The sequence below is a fragment of the Choloepus didactylus genome, chromosome 2 (assembly GCF_015220235.1).
Source record: "Choloepus didactylus isolate mChoDid1 chromosome 2, mChoDid1.pri, whole genome shotgun sequence".
In the NCBI taxonomy this organism is placed as follows: Eukaryota; Metazoa; Chordata; class Mammalia; order Pilosa; family Megalonychidae; genus Choloepus; species Choloepus didactylus.
The window spans coordinates 144,243,984-144,266,426 of record NC_051308.1 but is presented as its reverse complement, the minus strand read 5'-3'; the positions used below and the strand labels follow the sequence as shown (position 1 = coordinate 144,266,426).

General features: G+C 33.0%; 1 protein-coding gene across 3 annotated transcripts in view; it reads right to left on the bottom strand.

Moving 5' to 3' along the window:
* Positions 1-22,443, bottom strand: part of DPYD (dihydropyrimidine dehydrogenase) — a 943,583-nt gene that overhangs the window by 633,647 nt on the left and 287,493 nt on the right. For all 3 annotated transcript variants that reach the window (XM_037826568.1, XM_037826567.1, XM_037826569.1), the window contains 3 exons: positions 21,187-21,383; positions 14,933-15,014; positions 3,981-4,068 (listed from right to left, as the gene is read on the bottom strand). In XM_037826568.1, coding sequence (XP_037682496.1) covers positions 3,981-4,068; positions 14,933-15,014; positions 21,187-21,383 — 367 coding nt within the window. The remainder of the gene's footprint in view (positions 1-3,980; positions 4,069-14,932; positions 15,015-21,186; positions 21,384-22,443) is intronic.

Genomic DNA, 22,443 nt, shown 5'->3' with positions numbered 1-22,443 from the left:
TAAGAGGGAAACTGCCAGAAGATGGACAATCAGAAAGGGGAAAGGAACTGGCATCCCTTGAAACAAAGTGTAAGGGTCCAGGTCTGCAGTTATCTAAGCAGTGGTTATTAAACCTGGTTGTGGAATATAATAACCCCAAGAACTTTAAAATATTATAACCATGCCCAACTCACTGCCACCATGCCACACTCCTTGAATTTTGCAGTATGGTTTCCCTGACAACTTAAAACCAAGTTAAAAAGTGAATGTGGATTTTTTTAAAATATGTTTAATTTTTAACACATTGTAGTCATTCAATAATGACTTAATTCACTTAACAGATACTTATTGTGCATACTACGGGAAAAAAAAATTGTATTTCAGGGCCCTTGCCATGTATAGCAGTGGTTTTCAAACTTTGACTACTAAGCAACATTTAAAAATACATTTTACATATTAAGTGTACATATGAAATACATGAATTAACACATGAATCAAACACACATACAACTGAAAAAATTTTCTTAAAATACTACTTAGACTAACCAGTGCAATACACTTTAATATTTTATATTCTATTGTGTTCTTTTCATTTCTGTAAAATAAAAAAGAAATGATGCTTGCAACTTATTATATGGATTTCAATACCAACCAGAGGGAGCCATCTGGTACTTTGAGAAAAATGTATGGTGGATGTTCCAACTCCACTTCTGAACATAGGTGGTAACATACTGTTCATGCGCTTTTATTTAAGTTAAAACTACTAAATTTTAAAGTCTTTAAAAAATTCCAGATATCCCATAGACAACTCAATCCATTTTTTAATAAGGCACAGGACTTAATATCCCTACTTAGAACAAACTAAACAGCTCCTTGGTAAAGAGACATTAACTTGTTAAGACTCATAATAATTTATACTCAGTGAAACAGTTTCCTAAATGGACTCAGTTCACAGTAGTTGAGTACAAATCTAAAAGTGAATGACTTTTCACCAATAATACCATCAATAATTAAAAATCAAGATACAGGAAAATACAAAGATTAATGGGTTTATTGCATTATCCTTAAAAAAACTGTTTAATAAAAAATAAAGTCATTCTTTTTTCTTTTAGACAAATGACATAGTGAGAAGGCATTAAAATACAGAATATATATAAGTATGACATTGCCAAAAACAGAAAGAGAAAGCATCTCTGTTTTTTATTTAGTAAACTACATAACCAACATGCGAGCACTATCCTAAGAACTGAATGTCTTGCTTGCTATCAAGTGCTTTACTGATCTCTTCCAATAAGGAACCCATTTGTCACATACCAACAATGATGCAGACCTGTCTCCCCACTCCATAACCATTATTCCCTCCGTGTATATTAATAGAAATATATAATTGGCATTTGACCACCCAGCTAATGACTGTATTTCCCAGCAACCTTTGCTGCTAAGTATGTCTATATGACCAGATTCTAGACAATGAGATAAAAGCAGAAGGGATATGTGTAATTTCTGGGTCATGAACTTAAAAGAAAAGGGACCCCCCTCATTCTTTTCCAAATCTGTTAGCTGGAATGTGGATATGATGAGCACCCATGGATCAAAAGGTGGAAGCCAGGTGGTGAGGATGGCTCACACTGTTACGTGAGAGAGATTAAACAAATACCTTCTTTAAGTCTCTATTGTTTTCCTTTATTAAAGCAGCTAAACCTATACCCAAAATAATAAGGAAACGTACTGCAGCATTTACTCCTCCAAATTGGGATGGAGAAAATAAGTGAGAGAAATTTAATTACAATATAGAAACATGGTTAATGAATAGCATGTAAGGATATGAGGCTGTCCAAGTAATAGCCAGTTAAATGGTAACAGAAAGGTCATAAATTCACAAACCAGCAATCAAAAGTGTCAAATAACCACTTCCTGGAGGATAAGGCTACTTATCCTCTACAGACTGACACTTATTTTTCCTTTTTTGACAAGATGAAAATTTCCTTTATATATTTCATATGAAATACTGAAATGGAACATAACCACATTCCTCACATCACTGCACCAAAATGTCAAAAGATTCACTTCTCAGCATGAAAATGCACAGCAACATAAATAGAAAAGGACTCTACATTTTAAGTGCTACATTCACACCTCAGTGCAGAGTCAAATGGAGATACTGTATTGTGAACAAGTGTAGCATTACCAACATATGTAATTGTTGATTGTCCTTAGTACAATCATATGAGAAAATAAATATAAAGTTCGTGAGACAAGACCAAATGAAATGAAATAGAAAAAAAAAGTTAGAACAATATTGATTCTCAACAGATGGAAGATGTCTCTTATGGCTATAACAAATTCAGAGTGATGAACCTTTTAATTGCTCCAAATTTTGAAATAATTGTCTCCATATGCAGTTAATTCAGAGGTATTTCAATGTATTCATTATTTTTTGGTCCCTATCTCTGCAGTACAGAGACTCTTTGTTGACAAAGTTCATGTAGATTCTCATATCTGCATTAGCATGTACTACTCTATTAATGGAAAATGTATCTTTTATATTTTGTGCTGTAGGAAAGCACAATGGTGAATTTCACATAGTTGTCTGATAATATTACCAAGATTTAAAGCCCTTTTGCCTGACTATATTTTTCCACTTATTATTGACAAACAATTTTGAACACATGATTTGTTGAGAGTCTCAAGAATTTACTGATCCACACTGACTTATTTGTTTATGTTAAATTATCAATACATATAGTGTTGAAAAATAAAACCAAAGTCTGATATAGCGCCTCTAAAATTGGAAGCTAAGGAAAATATTTGACCTTTTGAACTTACTATTCTTGATACACACCATGATTACTGTACTTAAATAAAGACAGTGTAGAGAAATACTGATAAAAATGGAACTCCCAATGTTTCTGAAACGAAGGAAGTTGAATAGAGACATTTAAGGACTAGAAGACAGTATAAAACTTATTTTCCCTGTCTCACTTATGTAAAGAGAGTGAAGGAGAAGGTCTTAGACTTGGCAGCAATTATCTAGAGAGAGAACACATGCCATTCTGATAAGACCCATTTAGCAGGCTAAGAAGCACTCCTAATGATTTCACTCTAGAAAAGCTATGATTAGGATAACTCCAAAACAAATGTTGCCCAGTATGTGACCACTTAAAGAGATGGAACAGTATTCATCTCTATATAGATTTATTAGTTAGATATTCATATTCAAAAGGTGTGAACTGCAAGACAGACAAAATAAAAGACATGAGGATGGACTTATGTTAAAAATAAGTAACAATTTAACATATTCAGTTCCTATGTCATGATTGTCCTTAGTATAATCATATGAGAAAATAAATATAAAGTTCATGAGACAAGACCAAATAAAAACAACTGTTTGTTCACTCTGGATTCTCTGTAAACCATACGTAGAGAGAAAAATGTTAGACTACAATCTCCATTGGGATATGTAGACAAATATGGAAACATATTAAGAGCCTTAGCCACTCCACATTGCTTATGTAACTTGAAGAAATAGGTTGAACATCTTTAAAATTCTGCCACCGATGAAAAATCTTTGGACAAATTTGAAAAAAAATGTATAAACAAGAAAAAAGAACCGAGTCTGTTCTTTAGTATCAATTTAGTCCATTTGTTTTCCAATGAAGGGAAAGCTACAGCATCTACACATCTTGACACATCTCTAAGCTCAGAGTTTGGCATGACTTGAAAACATTTTGTTTGTCAGTGAGTTTCACGGGTGACAATGTTGTGGTGAGAAGATGGGAAGATGATGACTGTCTTGCCAAAGTATCCATAATGAAGGTGGGCAGTACAACAAATTAAAAAATAGAAATCTAGTTCTTTGGCCACTCATTTCTATCTGCTATTCACGGAACAGATGCAGCTTCTATCATGAGAATGTTTGTAAGACAGTCATTCTTCTGGGTATTTTTTGGAAGCAAAAAAATAATATTATAAATAAAAGTATTTAAAAGTAAGGTACTCACCTATTCCAATGAAAGCAGCTTTGTAGCCTTCTTCTTTCAAAATGCTAAGAGTCATTTCATCCACTGAAAGACTTACACCAAAAATAATCTATAGGAAACAAAAATTTTCCATGAGAAATTATCTATAAGAAATAAAAATTATCTACAAGAACACTTTGAATTGCTTAACTAAAATCTTAATCTATAACATCAAAAAGATTGAAAATCAGTCAAAATTATATGTATATATGTAAAAAATAGAATATTAACATGTTTTCTTTAATTATTAAATGTTTTTTGCCTTTCAAATGAAGGAGGAGAATCAAAGCCAGTATAATTAAAATAATGTTCAAAACACTATTGTGTGCACTTATAATGAAATGATGAATAAGACAGTTTCTGCCTCAATATGCGATCCATTCAGGACAGAAGATCTACATAAATAAATATAATATAAAACAGGATGTGATCAGCACATGTCTATAGGAGTCCACAGCAAGGAGAGATTCATTCTAGCTAAGAAAACCAAGATGAGAATGCAGAAAGGAAGTAGAATTTCAATCTGTTTTTTAAAAAGACTAGACAGAATTTTGGTAAGAGATATTGTGGGATAAGCATATGGGGGAGACTAGCAGTTTCAGGAGACAGAGGGTAGTCGCTACTATAAAAATTCACAACACCTTGCTCAGTTCCCAGAGGTGAGCCAATTTTCAGATGTGGAACCCACTGATTGATAAGGTGGCGGAGTCCCTTGGAGGAAATTATTGTATTAATTCCCCCAAGGATCTATGGCCATTAACACAGGCAAGTGTATACTAAAGAAAGGGGAATAGTCTGACATTTCAAGGACCATTAGATACAGGTCTTCATTGACATTAATGACTTGAGACCCAAGAGTGAGGACCTACAGGGGCCAAGTTAATAAATTGAGCCTGGTTAAAGTCTGGCTCACAGTGGGCCCACTGAATCCACAGACTCAGGCATGATCATTCCATCCATCTCTAAATGCTTAATTGGAGTTGATATACTTGTCAGTTGAAGTCATCCACCTGGGTCCCTGGTCTGTGGAATAAGAGCTATGCTAGTGCAGAAGGCCACATGGAAATTTCTGAAGCCCTGGAAAGAAGAATAAATCAAACACAATATCGTATCTTAGAGGCACATGGGGAGGAGGTGATGGGGTCTCCATTGTATCTCCATTTAATTCACCAGTCTGGTTCCTGGAGAATGACAGTAAACTACTGTAGGCTACCTGAGTAGTAGCCCTGATTGCAGTTGCTATGACAGATGAGTTATTGTTAGAGCAGGTTTAAAGCCGTACATCCATTGTATGTGGCCATCGATTTGGTAAATGTGTTCTTTTCTACTCCAATTAGATAAAATAATCAGAAATAGTTGTTATTCATGAGGGTAGATAACAGTATTCATTAACCATTTTGCCTCATGACAATGTCAACTGTCCTCTTTAATAAAATAATCTGAAGAGATTTGTACATACCACAGAACATCACCATTACTCACTACACTGAGGACATAATGCAGATTCAACAGAATGAGCTAATATACTGGAGACTTTGGTAAGACATGAACCTTACGAACTTCAGAACCAGCCACTTAAGAAGCTTAGGGTACGGTGGTCAGGTGTGTGCTGATATATTCCTTCTAAATAAAAAAATAAAATAAAATAAAAAAAATCACTCCATCTCACATTCCTTACCACAAAGAAGGAAGCACAGAGTCTGGTAAGATTTGGGGGGTGGGAGGGGGGGGAGTTCTGAAGGTAACATGTACCTAAAAACAAAGGTTGCTGAACTGAATTATAGTGGAACAAAAGATTTTACCCATGAAACAATAATAACTGCAGCTAACCCGTACACAGTACTTAACCAAGTGTAAGGCTCTTTTCTAAGTATAGACTCATTTAATCCTCACAACAGCTCTATGAGGAGGTACCAGAATCGTCATTTCACAGATGATAATACACAGGAACAAAAGAGCTCAGGCAAAGTTTATTGAAGTCACATTTGTAGTCTAATTTCAGATCCAGCATGCGTAACAGTTAGGCTCTGTGTCTCCCGAGGTTAAAAGAGGAATTGACAACACTCTCAAAGGCATAGAAAAACATATTATTATGTGGAGGACTACTGAAAATGTAGTCTTTCTGGTTGTGCCAAGTACAAAACCAGGAATGAATGGAGAAGTAGCAGGGGAGATGACTGGGACCAGACCATTGAGAACCATTTTGTCTTCCTAAAATGCCAATTCTATTTTTATATTGGCAGATAGGGAACCTGTTTCAATGTTTATAAACAGGGGACTTACCTCTAAAATGAGATTAATATATGATATTCAGATATCTGGAACCTACCAAATATCATACAACACACTGGAACATTAATTAAATACTTTCTATTAAAAGGATTTAATAGTTACTACTGGTGAGTATTACCATCAGAATTAGAAACCATTAGAAGTGTCCAATAGTGAAACTTTAGAATTTTAATTTATTCTATCTTTTAAAGATTAGTTTTTTTGTGTTATCAAACAATTTATGATCATGAAGAAAGATGGTTCCTCTGTTTATTGTATGAGCTAAATAACTTTAATACCAACAGATAATAATGTTCAAAAATAAAAGAAAAATGCAGGTCAAATGTTCTAAATAAAATATTAGCAAACTGAATAGAATGCAATTTCCAAATTGAGTAGTGGGATGGTCTACCAATGGGTTAATTAATGGAGCTGATCCTCAGAATACTTACTTTAGGTTTAGTTTATCCACTGTCTTCGCAAGAAGATTTGAAATCATCCTCACACACCATACACACGTGCACACACCATCCTTGTTGATGTGGTGCGTGGGTGTTTATGTGTGTGTGTGTATATGCACAGCAATTTAGTGGTAGTTGGAATCAAAGGGACATGAAGGAAGATACCCCAGTTTTTCTGCCCTAGTAAACATGCCTCTGAGTTTGTAACATAATAGAAAGGATGAATAGACTTTTTGTACTTCTACAGTCTGATTCCACCCTACTAGGCAATAGTATGCTGTTAGGGGAGGAAGAGCTGAATTTAACATTTCAGTGGGAGCCTACAAAGACAAGCAGCTTGACTCTGCGTTAATCTTCTGGGAATGAGACCAACAAGACTTTACTATATTGTGGACAGATATTTTGGGAAAGATGGAGGCTAGCCATAATTGAGCAGCAGCTCCAGGGTGGAAATGAGAATATTTATGGGAGTGACAGTCACCAGGACTCTTCAATATCTGTGATGGGGAATCTAGTCAAATTTTCCATTCCTAAAAGCCTCAACCACCAAACATTTGCCATGTTATCAATAATCCACTCTCGGTCAGAAAGAACAATGAGGAAGATTCTCTGGTTAAAAAAAAAAAAAATTAAAACTTCAGATACAGTGCACCGTGGGAAATTGGGCTGATATGTGTTAACACAACTAAAACCAGTATTACAAGATGACTACAAGCATTGAAAACATTCATGTTTCTGGTACATTATGAAGCCTTAACATTTATTGTTAAGTATATAGGGTGTTGGAAAAATTATATAGTGGTCATTTTGTCTGTGTTTTTGTTCCTTTTCCTCCCATACTGTTATATATGCAATTTTTGATGTCCTGAAATGTGGATTATAGTACATATTCTGCCTTCCTCTAATAGCTTTGGTAATACATGATTGGATTTTCAAACTTCCTAGCTAAATTCAAAATAAAAATTCACTCCATTTCAAGTTCTGTGTTAAAAGCTACACCTTCACACAAATAGAAAGGCAGAAAATCACAGGCCCTGAGCTAAAGTTCCATCTATTTTACAAATTGTGGCTTAATTAAAACTTTCTTTTTACATTCATACTGTGTGTGTGTGTATATATTATTATATATAATAAATACTATTTATTATGAAGGATTAAGGTTTATAACTTTGTTTTCAGTGGTATTCTTTCCTCAAATACAGCATTATGTGCTACCCACTGTAAAAAACAAACACACAGATAGCAATGTACATGACCTTCAGAGTTTCTGGATAGAATACCCGTTTAAACAGATAAAATATTTCCAAATGCTCCAAAATAGGAAAAAAGATGGAGGAACTTTAAAAGTAATATTTAGCTTTCTTTAGACTCAAAAATTGTCATCTATTATTGATGCACATGTTTCTCTCCTTCTAGTAGAGATATGATATGACTTTATATTTATTTCCTGATAATAACCTACAATAATGCAAATTCTTTATTTCATATAACCATCATGAAAACCAAGCTGATGTAGAGAGGTTATCAAGAAAGATCCCTTAATAGGTATTTTGACTCAAATGATTAAGCAAAAGAAATGCATAGAAATTACAAAGTAAATTTATTCAGCATAGAATTCTATCAAAATATTTTGTGAAATGCAAATATATATATATATTTTAAGCATATTTAGAAAAAATTACATTTAAAAAAATTTAAATGTAAAAAACTGCAGTTTTTACATTTTTAGACATGGAAAATGAAGTCATTAGAATGTTACAATAGCTATGAAAGAAAAATAATCATTCTCATATAAATCTGAGTTATGTAATTATATATAAAAGAGTACTTACTGTAAATGAATCAAGGCTAGTAATACTGCCTGACACATATATCATGAGATTTTAAATGCACTTTGGATTAAAATTAATTTGCAGAGATCTGTATTAAAATTTATACTATAACACCTAGAGATTTTGTAAAAATAAAACAACTAAAAGGCTATTTATTCTAAAGAGAAAATAATTCTATTATACTAGAAATGATCCTTTGTATAAAATCAATTGGGAGCATACTTTATAAGTTAAAAATTGCATTTCCTGCTGATAAGGAAAGTGAAAAGAAAATTTTAAATTCTATCGTGAACATGGCCAAAGAGAAAGGAAGCAATATCAGATATGATAGAAAATCATACTTTGCAAAGGTTAGAATGGCCTCAAATTTTGTGAATTCCAAAATGCTGGTAACTTACTAAGTCAATTACTATTTGAAAAATTTAAATCCATCCTCAAAGTATATGAAGAGATTTTTTTTTTTTTTTTAAGTGAAAAAGGCTCACACCCTAAGTAGGTAAATATCTCTGAGGTATCAAATTCACTCATGGTCTAAGAAGTTTTAAACATTTAACAGAATTATATGAGATTTTATTTCATTCAAAATAAAGGCTTAAAGAACTAGTCAAATTCAATATGTCTTGTAATCCTTTATTAGAACATTAAAGGGTTTAAATAGGTCAGATTATTAAACAGTTAATAAGGAATACAAAAACATAAGTACGAACGATTGAACTGTTTTTTTAAAATAATCTTTAGAAATGGATTGACATATGTCTAAATCCCGAATTCAAAATCAAATGATATAAGGAAGGTAAAAATGGGGGGAAATACAATTTAATAAGTCAAGCCCTCGATCTTGAGGCTTGCCCTTATGAAACATTTCTGTAATGGCAATCTGGGCCTACTTATAATTATGCTAAGAGTCACCCTCAGGAAACCTATTTTGTTGTTCAGATGTGGCCTCTCTCTCTCTAGGCCAAATCCTGCTAATAAACTTATTACCTTCCCCCCTATATGGCACATGACTTCCAGGAGTGTAAGTCTCCCAGGCAATGTGGGACATGACTCCAAGTGATGGGCCTGGCCCTGGCATCATGGGACTGACAATGCCTTCTTGACCAAAATGGGGAAAAGAAATGAAACAAAATAGGGCTTCAGAGGCTAGGAGATTTCAAATAGAGTAGAGAGGTCATTCTGGAGGTTACTCTTATGCAAGCTTCAGCCAGATGTTGCAAATTGCTACAGTATGCCAAGCCCCAAGGTACAGTATTCTGAAAACCTTAAAGAATACTCTGGGCTCTATCTAAGACTCTACAAAAGTTTTCCTTATTAAGTTTATTTTTTCAGAAACTTAAAACCTCCAGATTGTTCCTATGTCAGATAAGCCCTGAAACCCAGAGGTACCAGTCTCTCCAAGAACATTAGTCAGTTTCACTATGCTAACCCATAGTATCAACACCCCTTTTCAGCACCAAGATGTTAGAATAGTCATTGCCCAGATATCCTGAAGATTGAAGAGAATGATCAAATGAGAGGGAGGAGTTGTAACAGAGAAATTAGGATTTAGCAAAAGATTATGACCACTGAATCATTATATAGATATTTGTTTTTAGTTTCTAGTGTATTAGAACACCAAGAAGGAAATACTTGAAAGTGTTGAACCATAACCCAGTAGCCCTGATCCTGTATGATGATTGTCTAACTATATAATTTTTATCTTGTGATCATGTGATTGTAAAAACCTTGAGTGTAATATCCCCTTTATACAGTGTATGGTTAGATGAGTAATAAAATAAAGACATGAATAGAAAAAAAAATGGGGGGAAATATCTTAGAATCTAGGAAAGGTGACACATTTTAAGTGACTTTTTTTTTTTTAAATACTAGACACAAACTAGATGGAGTGGATCAAAAACAACAGCACAAAGACAGAAGGGTTCATTTGAATTTAAAGGTCCCAGTTCTCAGAAGGCAAAGCAGTGTAAGAAGACGTAAGTGGAATAAATACTGAGTGAATCCCACCAACACTTATTAATATACAGGGACAACAATTAGAGGTAAAGAAGAACAATTGCACAGATAGGCAAACATGTCTGTTGCTTAACATTTACAACAAGGAAAAGGCAGAAAGAATAGATGCTGCCAATATGGCCCTCTAAAGCAGATTCAGCAAATTACACAGTACATTTAGAAAGGTGGACCTTGGTGTCCAAGTCAAGACAGAGAAGAAATAGAGCAAAACCCATGTCCCTGGGATGGTATCACCTATAGCTATGGCTCTTTAACCCAAAGTCTTCAGAAGCTGATCCACTGAACTAACTAAATAACTAACCAACTAGAACCCAAGCTTCAAAAAGTAGAATAGGGCTTTAAGAAAGTAAGATGGACAGGGAGCAGCCTTAAGGAAAATTCACTAATTACCTTTTAGGAAAATACTTGCATATTTCTTTTGGGGAAAACACAAGTCTACTTGATATACATCCCTTCATTCCAGAATGACGAAAAGAGGAAAGTAAAACAAAGAAAACAAAATCAGATATAATACCTATTAAAAGATTCTACAACATAAAAAAGACAATAGCATTCAAGAAATAGTAAGAATGAACTTTTGCAAACAATTTACTTCCAAAACTAAAAATGAGTATCAGATATCTTTTTCTGGTCTTAAAATGCAAGAAGAAAGTGACTTTATGAAACAAGCAATGAGAGATGAAATAAGAAACATGTTGGAATGAAAAAACACTTATACACACACACACACACAAACATATGCAATTAAAGGAGATGCAAAACTAAATAAATAATTAAATAATGCAGTAGCAAAATAAAAACATTATCCTAAACAACTCTTATATGAACGGGACAAACAAAAAGACAATTACTCAAGTTAAGTAATGATAATAAAAGAATGAAAACTTACGGATTCTGACAAAATTATTCCAAGACAAATTAATAACTTTAAATGCTTTCATTACTCAGTCTAGAAAAATGAAAATTACATAAGTATGCAATTCAAGAGGCTAACAAAAAATAATAAATAAGTGTAACGATAGCGGGGAAAATAATTGGAAAGATAAAGTCTGCAATTCATGAATAAGAAAACATAAAACTCTAAGAGCTGATTCTTTTAAATAATACATTAACCAGATAAACCACTATCTAGTCTTATCAAGAAAAAAAGTAAAGAAAACATGATGTACACCTTTGGAAATGATAAATATAATCACAGGTACAAGATGAGATATTTTTTATTGTATAAAGGAATGCCATGTTTAAATCTATGCTAATAACTCCAAAAATTTCAATGAAGTAGAATATATTTCTAGGAAAATATACACTGGTGAATTGATTTTAAGAATAAAACAAGTGGAAATAATCAATAGCCAATGAAGATATAAAAAGACTGTCAAAGTTCTGCCTTGTAAAAATGCTGTGGAGTCAGTAGGATAAAATTTTAACTTTTCAAATTTAGCAGAAAAGAGGTCCCTTAATTATTTTCTTACTAACCATAAACTAATGAATGTTCCCAAGTTTATTTTTATAAGGCCAGCATAATTCTATTAACAAAATCTCACAGAGATAACAAATAAAAAAATAAAGCAAAGAAAAACAAAATACAACTTTCAGTAAACTTGAAATTCCATGAGGCTAATAACAGTATTCGACTTATTCTCTGTTATAGTTCCAATGTAAAAAGTCATTGCACAAACAAGTGAATGTAAAAGGAAGTATTTTAAATGACACTAGCAAAATGAATCTATTTTTACATGCACAGATATAATAATACTAGGTGTGAAAACCAATGTATTACAGAAATGCAAAGATTAATAAAATTCAACATATTAATGGAGAATTAAAAAAGTATAACTGAAAAAAATGTAGCACCCCTTCCTTATCAAAATTGGAAAAAAATTTTAATTGAATTTTTGGTAAACTAAGAATAGAAAAATAATATATTTATTCAATGTGATTAAAAATGCTACCAGAAATAAGAAAAAGATGTCATATGTCATTACTCCTTTATAACATATTAAAGAATCCAGTCAATGAAATAGGGCAAGTAAAGAAACGTACAGATAAAATACAAATGAAAATTTTCATCATTTTATATGACATTTAACTTGAAAAATTCATGAGAAATAACAGAAAAAATTTAGAACAACCATGAAATAGTCTAAAGGACTATTAGATATGAAATGACTTGAAATTATCAAACAGGAAATTTAGCTGAAGGAAATAGCTGAGAGGGAAGAGGATGAATTGAGCTTAGTTTTGGGTATGATGAACTTTATTATTTGGATAAAAGGTATGCTCATTAAATTACTAAGAATACATGACTGGAATTTTAAAAAAGGATGTTTCTAGACTAGTACTTAGCATATTGCTTGGCAAAAGTAAATTCTGAGTAATTATTTGTTGAATAAATGAAAGAAACCTACTAGAAGTAACAATAATTTTTAAAAAAGCAAAAAAAAAAATGTTGGAAGATAAACAAGATAACTCTAGACAATGGGAAAAAGTTAAAAAAAAGAAACAAGAAAAAGAGTATATATGTCATTTGTGGTAACATTCAGAGGTTTGTTTTGGTGCCAAGGAAGTTATTGCTAACTTCAAAATACATAGTATAAGTCGAGAGGTGCAAACAGAAAGCAGATTACAAGAATGTGTGTGATGAAGAGCAACACTGCTGTCTCAGAATTGTATATAGTGGTTTATTGTTTACGAAGCAAGTTTGAATACTTAGCTTTGCATCTTAAAACAACTTGAGAAGTAGACCAGAAAGTATTAAAAACCTCCTCTGTAATTTAGGTTTTACTTTTTTCCTGATAATATAATAAATTGTTAGGTACAAAATGGTGATAAATCCTTCCTAGACTTTTCCAGAAGTAATCAATGCTATCAGTTTCTTATATCCTTCCAGATATATTCTATGCATAAACAGATATGTTTATATTTAACAGAAATGGTAATAACATACTTTTACTTTTGAACAGATATTGGCCAAGGCTAGGAATATTAATTGATTTTGCCATGGTTTTCTGAATATAAGGTTAGAAAGTGGCATGTTTATAAAGAAAATGTTTCTTTTCTGGCACTCAGTTCATTGGATGTTACCCTATCTTGATGAATTTTCAAATCAGAGTTATAGGTATGCCTTAATTTAAGTAATATATCTGGTCCTGTGAAAATCAAATGCAATCTTGCAATTATGTATATGATAAATTTAGAACTGTCTTAAATTAATTTTTGATTCATCTTCAATTAATAATGACACTAATATATCAGTTTGAAGACTCAATAAATAAGCATTTCCTTATTTAATGAGATTTAGGTAAGAACTTATATTAAAAATGGAAGACATTTAAAGAACTTTCCTAAAGACATTTTTCTAAAGCAAATAAACTCCCCTAAATTATTTATTTTGAACGTTATATTTTTGAACATGGAGTTTTCATAGAGTTGCGGCACATCTTATTTTCAGAATTTTTGTTTAGTGATTATGTGTAAATATATCATCACCCCACCACTGCCAAATAAATTGCAATTCTAAGTGTAACAGCACAAAATATTGTTTCCAGTGTCCCCCCTATCATGGATTAATTTAAATTTTTATTGCTAAATGCAAGAGCCATGAGCAGTTTGCTAATCACTTTACAAAATACCTTCTGCATGTACTTACACAATCTATTATGTAAATCATGGCACTTTACTAATCTATTGAATTATACAAACAAAAATAACAACATGTTCAAGTGAAGAGCCACAGTATAATACTCTTAATTAATTGAAAAGAATAGGCACATCTGAAGATACATTTTCAAAAGTACAATGTGTTCATTTTTCAATGATCTTAAAAGAACAAAATATTTGTTTCACACACAAAAAAAATGAAAAATACAAAGCTGTTGCTTTTTATGCTGCTGATTTAGTGTTTATGTTGAGAAAGGATTATCACATTAACAATTCTAATAAGATGCATATAATTGGGGAAATAAACCTCTATAAGAAATTTCGTTCCAAATTGTGAAATGCGAAATGTTTCAGAGCGCACACAACTTGCATGGAAAAAACGTGATTAAAGAAACCAAATCCTTGTATTAGCTGCACTGAACCCCTAAAGCAATTTAGGAATTTGTTTCTTACAGACAATTAATCACGTGCAGGCGTGCCAGATGAGAACTATTGATTGCCCTTTTCCAGGCTAGTGGCATTCAGACAGTAGACAGACAAATGCCCTAAGCAAGGGGAAGGATCTTTCTGCTTCTGCCTGGTGTAGCTTTTAATTGTTCTTTCCTAAAATGCGTGACATTTTGCTGCTAAGCTTTACTGTAGAGTTTGCTCCTTTCTCTTTCAGCAATAAACATGTAGATGCTATGTTTTCACTTACCTTTACTCCAAGATCCTTCATAAGCTCAATCTCAAAATTCACCACGTCATATGGCAGCCGGAACTGAGGGATTTCAGAAGCACTAAAAAAAAAAAAGGGAATAAGAAAAAATTACCAATCTTAAGACATGCAGTATGTCTTTATCAATCAGTAGGATCTCTTCCAAGAATATTTTACATATCACAAAATATGGGCGAAAGGATATCCAAAAGTTTTTTGCAAGATAAAATACTACATAGACCAAAGGTACAGTAGAAAAGATGTGAAAATAAATATATCATAAGTAATGGAAAATAGTAAAAGGATAATTGGTCAAAAGCAATTCCAACACTTTTAAGTTCAGTAAAGTATTTGACTGATTTATATAACCACAATTCTATGAATTCCTAAAATAATAAAATCAGTGCTCATTTTCTGAACTCAAAAAAAACATGAGAAAAAAATAGATGTCTTATAATACTACTATTCATAGTATAATAGTTTAGAGTATGACAGCTAAGCTCAAATAAATTTTCAATATATTTTATATTTATAAGAAATGATATAGGTATTTATGAATATACAGAAATTTGTTCATTCAGTCATTAATTCATTCACTCATTTCTTTATTCAATGGGCAGCTACAAAGTGCCAGCAAAGTGTTAGGTACAGGGATTTAATAGTGAATTTTACCCCATTCCCAATTTTAGAGAGTTCTCAGTCTGGTGAGGAAATAAATACAACACAGAAAATTACTGCAGAATGTGGTTTATGCAATGAAAGAGACATCCAAGCATCATAGTGATTAATTTGTTAAATAAATAAATAAATAATTGCTGAAGATGAACATTCTGGAACATTCAATGCCAAGTCTTCCAAAGTATGTATGTGTAGGCTTTTCATTGTTTGGTGGCTTAAAGACTCAATCAGTCAACTAATTTCCACTCACCAAAAATCAGCAAGGCACCATACTCAGTGCCATAGAAAATGCAAAGTATTAAACAACATAAAACTAAGGTCTCACACTAAAGGAGCTTTCAGTTTAGTTAGGAATAGAAGCTTATACGGAAGAATGAATTTGGGCTTAGGGCACAGGTAAGAATCTATTAAAAGCTGACTTGTAGAATCCAGCCACACTGCGTCACAGGTCCTCTGAAAGCTCTGGGCACCACTGAGGTCTTGGCCTTCAAGCAGAAAGATTGTTAACTCTTATGGATTGCATGTGAACACAGACAGACGTCCAGCCTTGATATGCACTGGAGTCCATAGCAGGATAACTCTGAAAGCTGAAGAAGTAGGTGCCAGTGCAAATGGAAGGCCAAGCTGCTGGGCTTCAGCTCTGCTTAGATTCCCCATACAGCTCTGTCACCATTGTAACAGTACTTAACAAAGTGCTTGACACATGTTAAATGAATACATGTGTAATATTCACATTTCCCAGCATCTCCTAGAATAAATAAGCAGAATGTGTGATAACAAAAAGTTTAGATTGTCTCACAACCAAGTAGGCGGGAGATGGTGTTGATTATTGATTGTTATAAATGCAACATATTTATTTTCACCAATGGATGAGGCCAGCAGACAGATGGGAGATACACAAGGTGACAAACGAAAAATATCAAAAATAAGAGTGAATCAAAGGAAGGGAAGCTTATTGTAGGATGACATACTCAAGCAGGTGAAACGTGACAAATGATCAGTTTTCAGAGAAGTGGGGAAGAAAGGAGGAATCTCAGGATGGGGGACATGACCAGCAGGAGGAAGGCAGGGCAGGTGGGGAGGGATGGAGTGGGTGCGTTAGGGGCTATTGTGTGTGGTTTGTTCAGGAGTTAGGAAATGGAGCAAAGGGGAATCAGCACATTGTAGATGGGACAATACAGCCAGGAGTAGAAACCCTGGGCTCCAGGTGAATTCTTCCTTGCCTCAAGGCCTTTATCGTCATCAAGATATGATGATTTCCACAGCTCCACCATCTTACTCTCTTCCTTTACTAGGGCAAGACCAAGCCCAGGTGCAGGCAATAAGAAGGTGTATCATCTTTAGACGATTTAAAAACAATGATAAAACCTAGTAAATAAATCTGCTTTTTATTATCATCATGAACTGGTAATTTTAAACAATGTTAGTGATATTACAAACAACGCCACCCCAAAACATTTTTTGGTGCATTCAAATTCTAAATAATTGCTACAGTTACTATAAAGTATTAATGATAGATATGTAAGCTTTAAATTTCCCATGCTCTAATAAACATTGACTTATACAGGGAAGTTAATTCGGAGAATTTCTGTTTATACCGTGACCCCTGACACATGCTGATTCAGCTACAAGCATTCTTCATTCCCACTCCCTATGAACCATTTGTGTTTCCACCCCGAAATACTATATATGCTAATGTTTGAATAACTGATTCAGAAATGATAGCACACGAAGTAAAATGTATTACTGTCATTTTGTGTGAACACATAGTTTTTATTTGTGAACTATATCTTTCATAACTGAATTAATTGTGTTTTGATTGTTAAATATTTTGTTTTATAAAAATGAATCACAAACTAATTATGATTACTGATTACTGATTTTTATTGAAAATAAGTTTATTGCATAAACTAGAGCAAAAACTTGTTAAAAAATTATCCACTCAGAGCATCAAATAACACCAGATATGCCACTAAATTTTACCATTCTTTAAACAACCTCATTGCACTTTTCATCACCAGACATATTTTTATTTATTTGTTTACTGTCTGACCCCTCACCACAAGAATGTAAGACCTATGACAGCAGTCTTTGCTTTGTTCACTGTTGTACCCCTATTGAGTAAGATAATGACCAGCACATAGTAGGTGACCAATGAAGGGAAGGAGAAAATATAGGTAGATGTCAGGTGACGGAAGGTCTTCTGTGCCAGGCCAGAGCCTTTAGCACTGAGGTGATGGGGAGTTACTGAAACATGTCAAGCAGGAAAGGGATGAAATCAGATTTGGAAATTGCAAGGAGAATGGATTTGAAAAAGGCAAGTTAGGAAGCAAAGAAAACTGTTGAGGCTACCACAGTTATATAAGAAATGAGATGTTAAAGACATCACAGATGGAGGGATGTGAAGACATTTTTAAAAATATTCACAAAATATAATTGACAGGAAATTGAAGTGTAGTCCAGATAACTCCCATATTTCTGGGCTAGGACATTCACTAAGATAGAAAACACAGGAAAATGAGCAGTATTAGTGTGGTGAAGTTTGTGAAGAGATGTCCAGGGTTTGAACATATGAGTCTGTTGTTAGAAGAGAGGTCAGGGCCAACATAGATTGTTAAATAATTTTAACATAGGTGGTAAATAAAATCATGACAGTAAATGAGGATTAACCCTGAAGACAGGTGATAAGAGGGCATAAAGTATAGAAGATGGAATTTGATTGAAATGATTACTTCCCATGTTTTCTTCTATCTGTGCACTTTTAACAGCATAAAGTTTTAAAGGAAATTTTTCTTAGTGGAAACCATGTATCCTTCACTAAAAACAGAAGCGTGCCATATAATATGATAGAAACGTGCAAGCACTGCCTTTCTTCTATGTTCACATTTCTTTCCTGTAGGTGGAATTTACCTATAAAAACACCCTTAACATTCTTCTTAAATCACAGTTCTCACACTTTGATAGAGCTTTGCTTCTGGTCATTATTTCAAAGGTACCAGATATTTTTTTCTCTTTCAATGGATTACACATGTTCTCAAAATATTTCCTATTGCTACAACTATTTCAGCTAGACCCCCTTTCTTTTTACTGTCAATCAACATGAAATGCAATAGAAATAGTGAAAAAAAACTATAAACGAAGGCAAAGTACATTGTTTCTCTGACTTTTCCACCTAACGAAAATGTCACCATTCATACATATTAAAAGTAAAATAAAACATCAGAAAATAATATGTGCATGTATAAATACAGTTAAGACCATCTTTATTTATTTTTGTTATGATTTCAAGCCCTTTTCACCCTTTAAATCTCACGTCCTGAAAAAAGAAGCCACAGTAGAAGGAAAGAAAAACTACTGATTATTTTACGAATTTGCTGACGCATCAAAGCTAATCAACTCTGTTCAAATAATAGGGATTAAGTCCTGGATATCTTTACCAACTAGAATGATTTTTTTTAAAAATGGTTGTGATACTAATTCACCTGGGATAACAGAACCTGTATGGATGCAAAGGAGAGGAAAGATAAAACTTGACACCACCTCTTTAAGCAATTGATTTGAAATACAGAGCTAATTTAATCTTTTTTAGCTACTTTGAAGGTACAAGAGAATGAGAGGCATCTGTGAGTGAGAAAATAAATTAACAGGAAAGTGTTGTGGTTGTAATTCTGGCTAAATTCCAGTGTCAGTTTTTATAATCCTTTAACAGGGACACAGAATACCTCTACCATGGGACCTCCCAAATGAGGCTGATTAAACAATTCATTTTTTCCCTAGACACCGGGAACATTCAAAGGCAAAGGAAAGAAAATAAATCGAGTGATTTGAAAAAAAGGAGAAGGAAAACAAAAATGGTTGGTTATTAATCCAGGGTAATTTGTCCTACTAAAAAATATTTATCAAATATGTAAAAATGAAAGTTTTGTGCCAATTTATATGATTTAGAAATGCCTATTCTTCATTTGAGTTAAAATGAGATAGAAATGCCAACAATCACCATAATCTTCTACAAAATTTATTAATGTAGAATTGTCAGTGTTTGAATTTTAGGCATCTTGTGAAAAGCCAATTAAGGGCAAAGAAATTTTTCATAGGCTTCCAGGGCACACAATAACTAAGTTCATACTTTTTAAAGTAACACATAGTCACTGATGTGTATAGTAGAAAAAAGTATACAATGCTGGCACATATGTGGTTAATGGATTTTTTTTTCTAATTAATAAAGCTGTGGCAAAATGCCATTAAAAAAGATAATCTAAATCCTTCCAGCAAAATAATGTATTCAGTATTTTAATTTCCAGAAAGAACTTATCAAATGTATGTAATCCCTTAAAATTCATATTGGTTGAAACATCAATACAAAAAAAAATTATTTCTTGACAATCAGGTTATTTATTCTTCATATTCTCTCTAAAAGGTCTTCCATGTGGGTGATAATTTTGCTTGATTATTCAGCTAAATAGTTTTATATTAATGATAGTCTAACTTTCTTTAGCATATTGTCTTTTGACCAATATTCAAATTTACACATTTATGAACACATATTCAGAGGTACCAGAAAATATAAAAAAATAGAAGTACAAATGATAGTCACAACTTGATTAAATTTATTGTCTGAGATCACTAAATATGGTATATTTATTGCTTAAGGATTGTTCAGTAACTAAACAAATTTAAATTCTACTTAGGTATTATCAAGAGATAAGCTGAACAGTTGTATTTTATAATCCATGATTTTCTGATGCAAGATGACACATTTAGGGAAAATTAGCAATTAATTGATTAATATTAATTTACCACCCAAATTTTTCTCATTTATACATCTAATGTTTTAAGCAATATTGACTCCCTACTTAAAATAAATTTTATTTCTTTCCAATCATAAATGCAATTTATATCCATTATCGAGTTCCATTTATTTTAAATAAAGCCAAGTTTGTTTTTAATATCTGAAAGTTGAACAGTTGCCATTTCAATGTATGAATCCTCACATGAATAAAATGTTTATGTGACTGAACCCTGGTTTAAAATAATGATGCTGCTAATATCAAATGTTAATGAGATACTAATGGGGAAATACTGCATAAATGTACATTAGAATATATTTTCAGCAGATTCTGACATAATAGTGATCAAATGCAAGATTTAAGAGATGTAACTGAAAACATGGGAGTAGCAACTAAGTAAACAACAAAATGTTTAGTCTAATATTCTATGGGGCTAGGTTTTCCCCACCTTTACCTTCTATAATTGTCAGATATATCTCCATTAAAAGAAAGATTCAAAGGAATGAAACAAGCTTTCATATGATTATTTCCTCTCTCCATAAAAAATTTTGTTATTACTTGTCTTAAAATCACAGAACCAGGCAAAGAAAATTTGAAAGATATATTACTTGAAGCCAATTGCAAAATTCAAAGCGAATAATTTAATCAAAGTTTAAGCATTTGGAAAAAGAACATTTAAAGTATCATCTGAGAGCCTGAAATTTCTATGTTTATTAACCAACAATATTTGTATTTGTTTTACTCTCATCATTTTTGACACTATAATCATGAAATACATGTAGGCATTACCTTAAACCACCAGCATATTCTTGTTTTTCAAATATAGTGATGTCAGAGTAGCCTAATCGAGCCAGAAAGGAAGCACAACTTATACTTGCAGGCCCAGCACCAAAAAGAGCAATCTTTGCAGAATAGGCTTCAGGCATTTTTTCAGGGGGAGGCAGAGAAGGATTTCTGATTTGTGGGATATTCATTGCTTTAAACACCTGTGGAGAAATAAATTACCATGGTTAAAATTTAAAAACTAACTTTCACATCCACAAAACGTATTTTAATGTTTCAAATCCATTGGTGTTTTCAAATAGCAATAAGCAGCACATTATCAGTATTAATATGTCATACTTTAAAAGTTATGTTGCATCAAGTAGATGATGACTTATGCCTGACTAATACTTTCTCAATCGTTGATATTCCTGTCTGGGGTGATGTCTCCTCTAGGAAGCAGTCCTGACTCACCTTCCCTACTAACTCCTCTAAGCCTGATTCAGTGCCCTTCCTCTGAGCTCCTACAGCACAGATAGTATGTTTCTAGCATAACCCCTCACCAGTTTACCAACCATTCATGGGTCACATTTCCCTGTTAGTCAGTAGAATGTTATCTCCTTGAGTCAGAGAACATGTCATATATATAAGCACACATGGCTGCACAACATGTCTTGGATCTTTCTGTCTTTCTTTTTCTTTCTTTTCTTTTCTTTCCTTTCTTTCCTTTCTTTCTTTCTTTTTTTTAACACCATACCATATTATTAACAGCAGTTGACACCAGGCCGGGCACATAGTAAACATTTAGTAAATAAATTGTTGACTTTTGCTTTTGAAGGATAAAATTTTAAAAATCATTTTGAAGCAGTAGAGAGCTACTGAAACAAACCAGACTCAAGGACTCAGAGAGGAGAAAACAGCAGTCACTTTTCCCTTGAGGGCATTTGCCATTTCTCAGCAAAAGGAGGAAGGTTAGTCAGCTTGCAGAGGCACACAGCTCAGAAGAGACATCAAGAGAGATTTGGCAATCTTCTAGAACTAGAAAGACTCAGAGTTTTGAGAAATCAAGGAGCCAGGAAGCTGGAACAAAAGAAAGTACAGAGAAGTAAGCTTAATTCTTGCACTGCATAGGATAACAGGTTAAGAATCTAAATAGAAAGCTTCTCTAAAACAGAAGGGAGCTTTCTTCACTCTCATGGTCTAAAGGAAATAAAAGCTGGAGTGCAGGAGTGGCTAAAACAAGAAAAGCCTTGTAAAACACTTCTGGAAGCCTACGTTCTATAA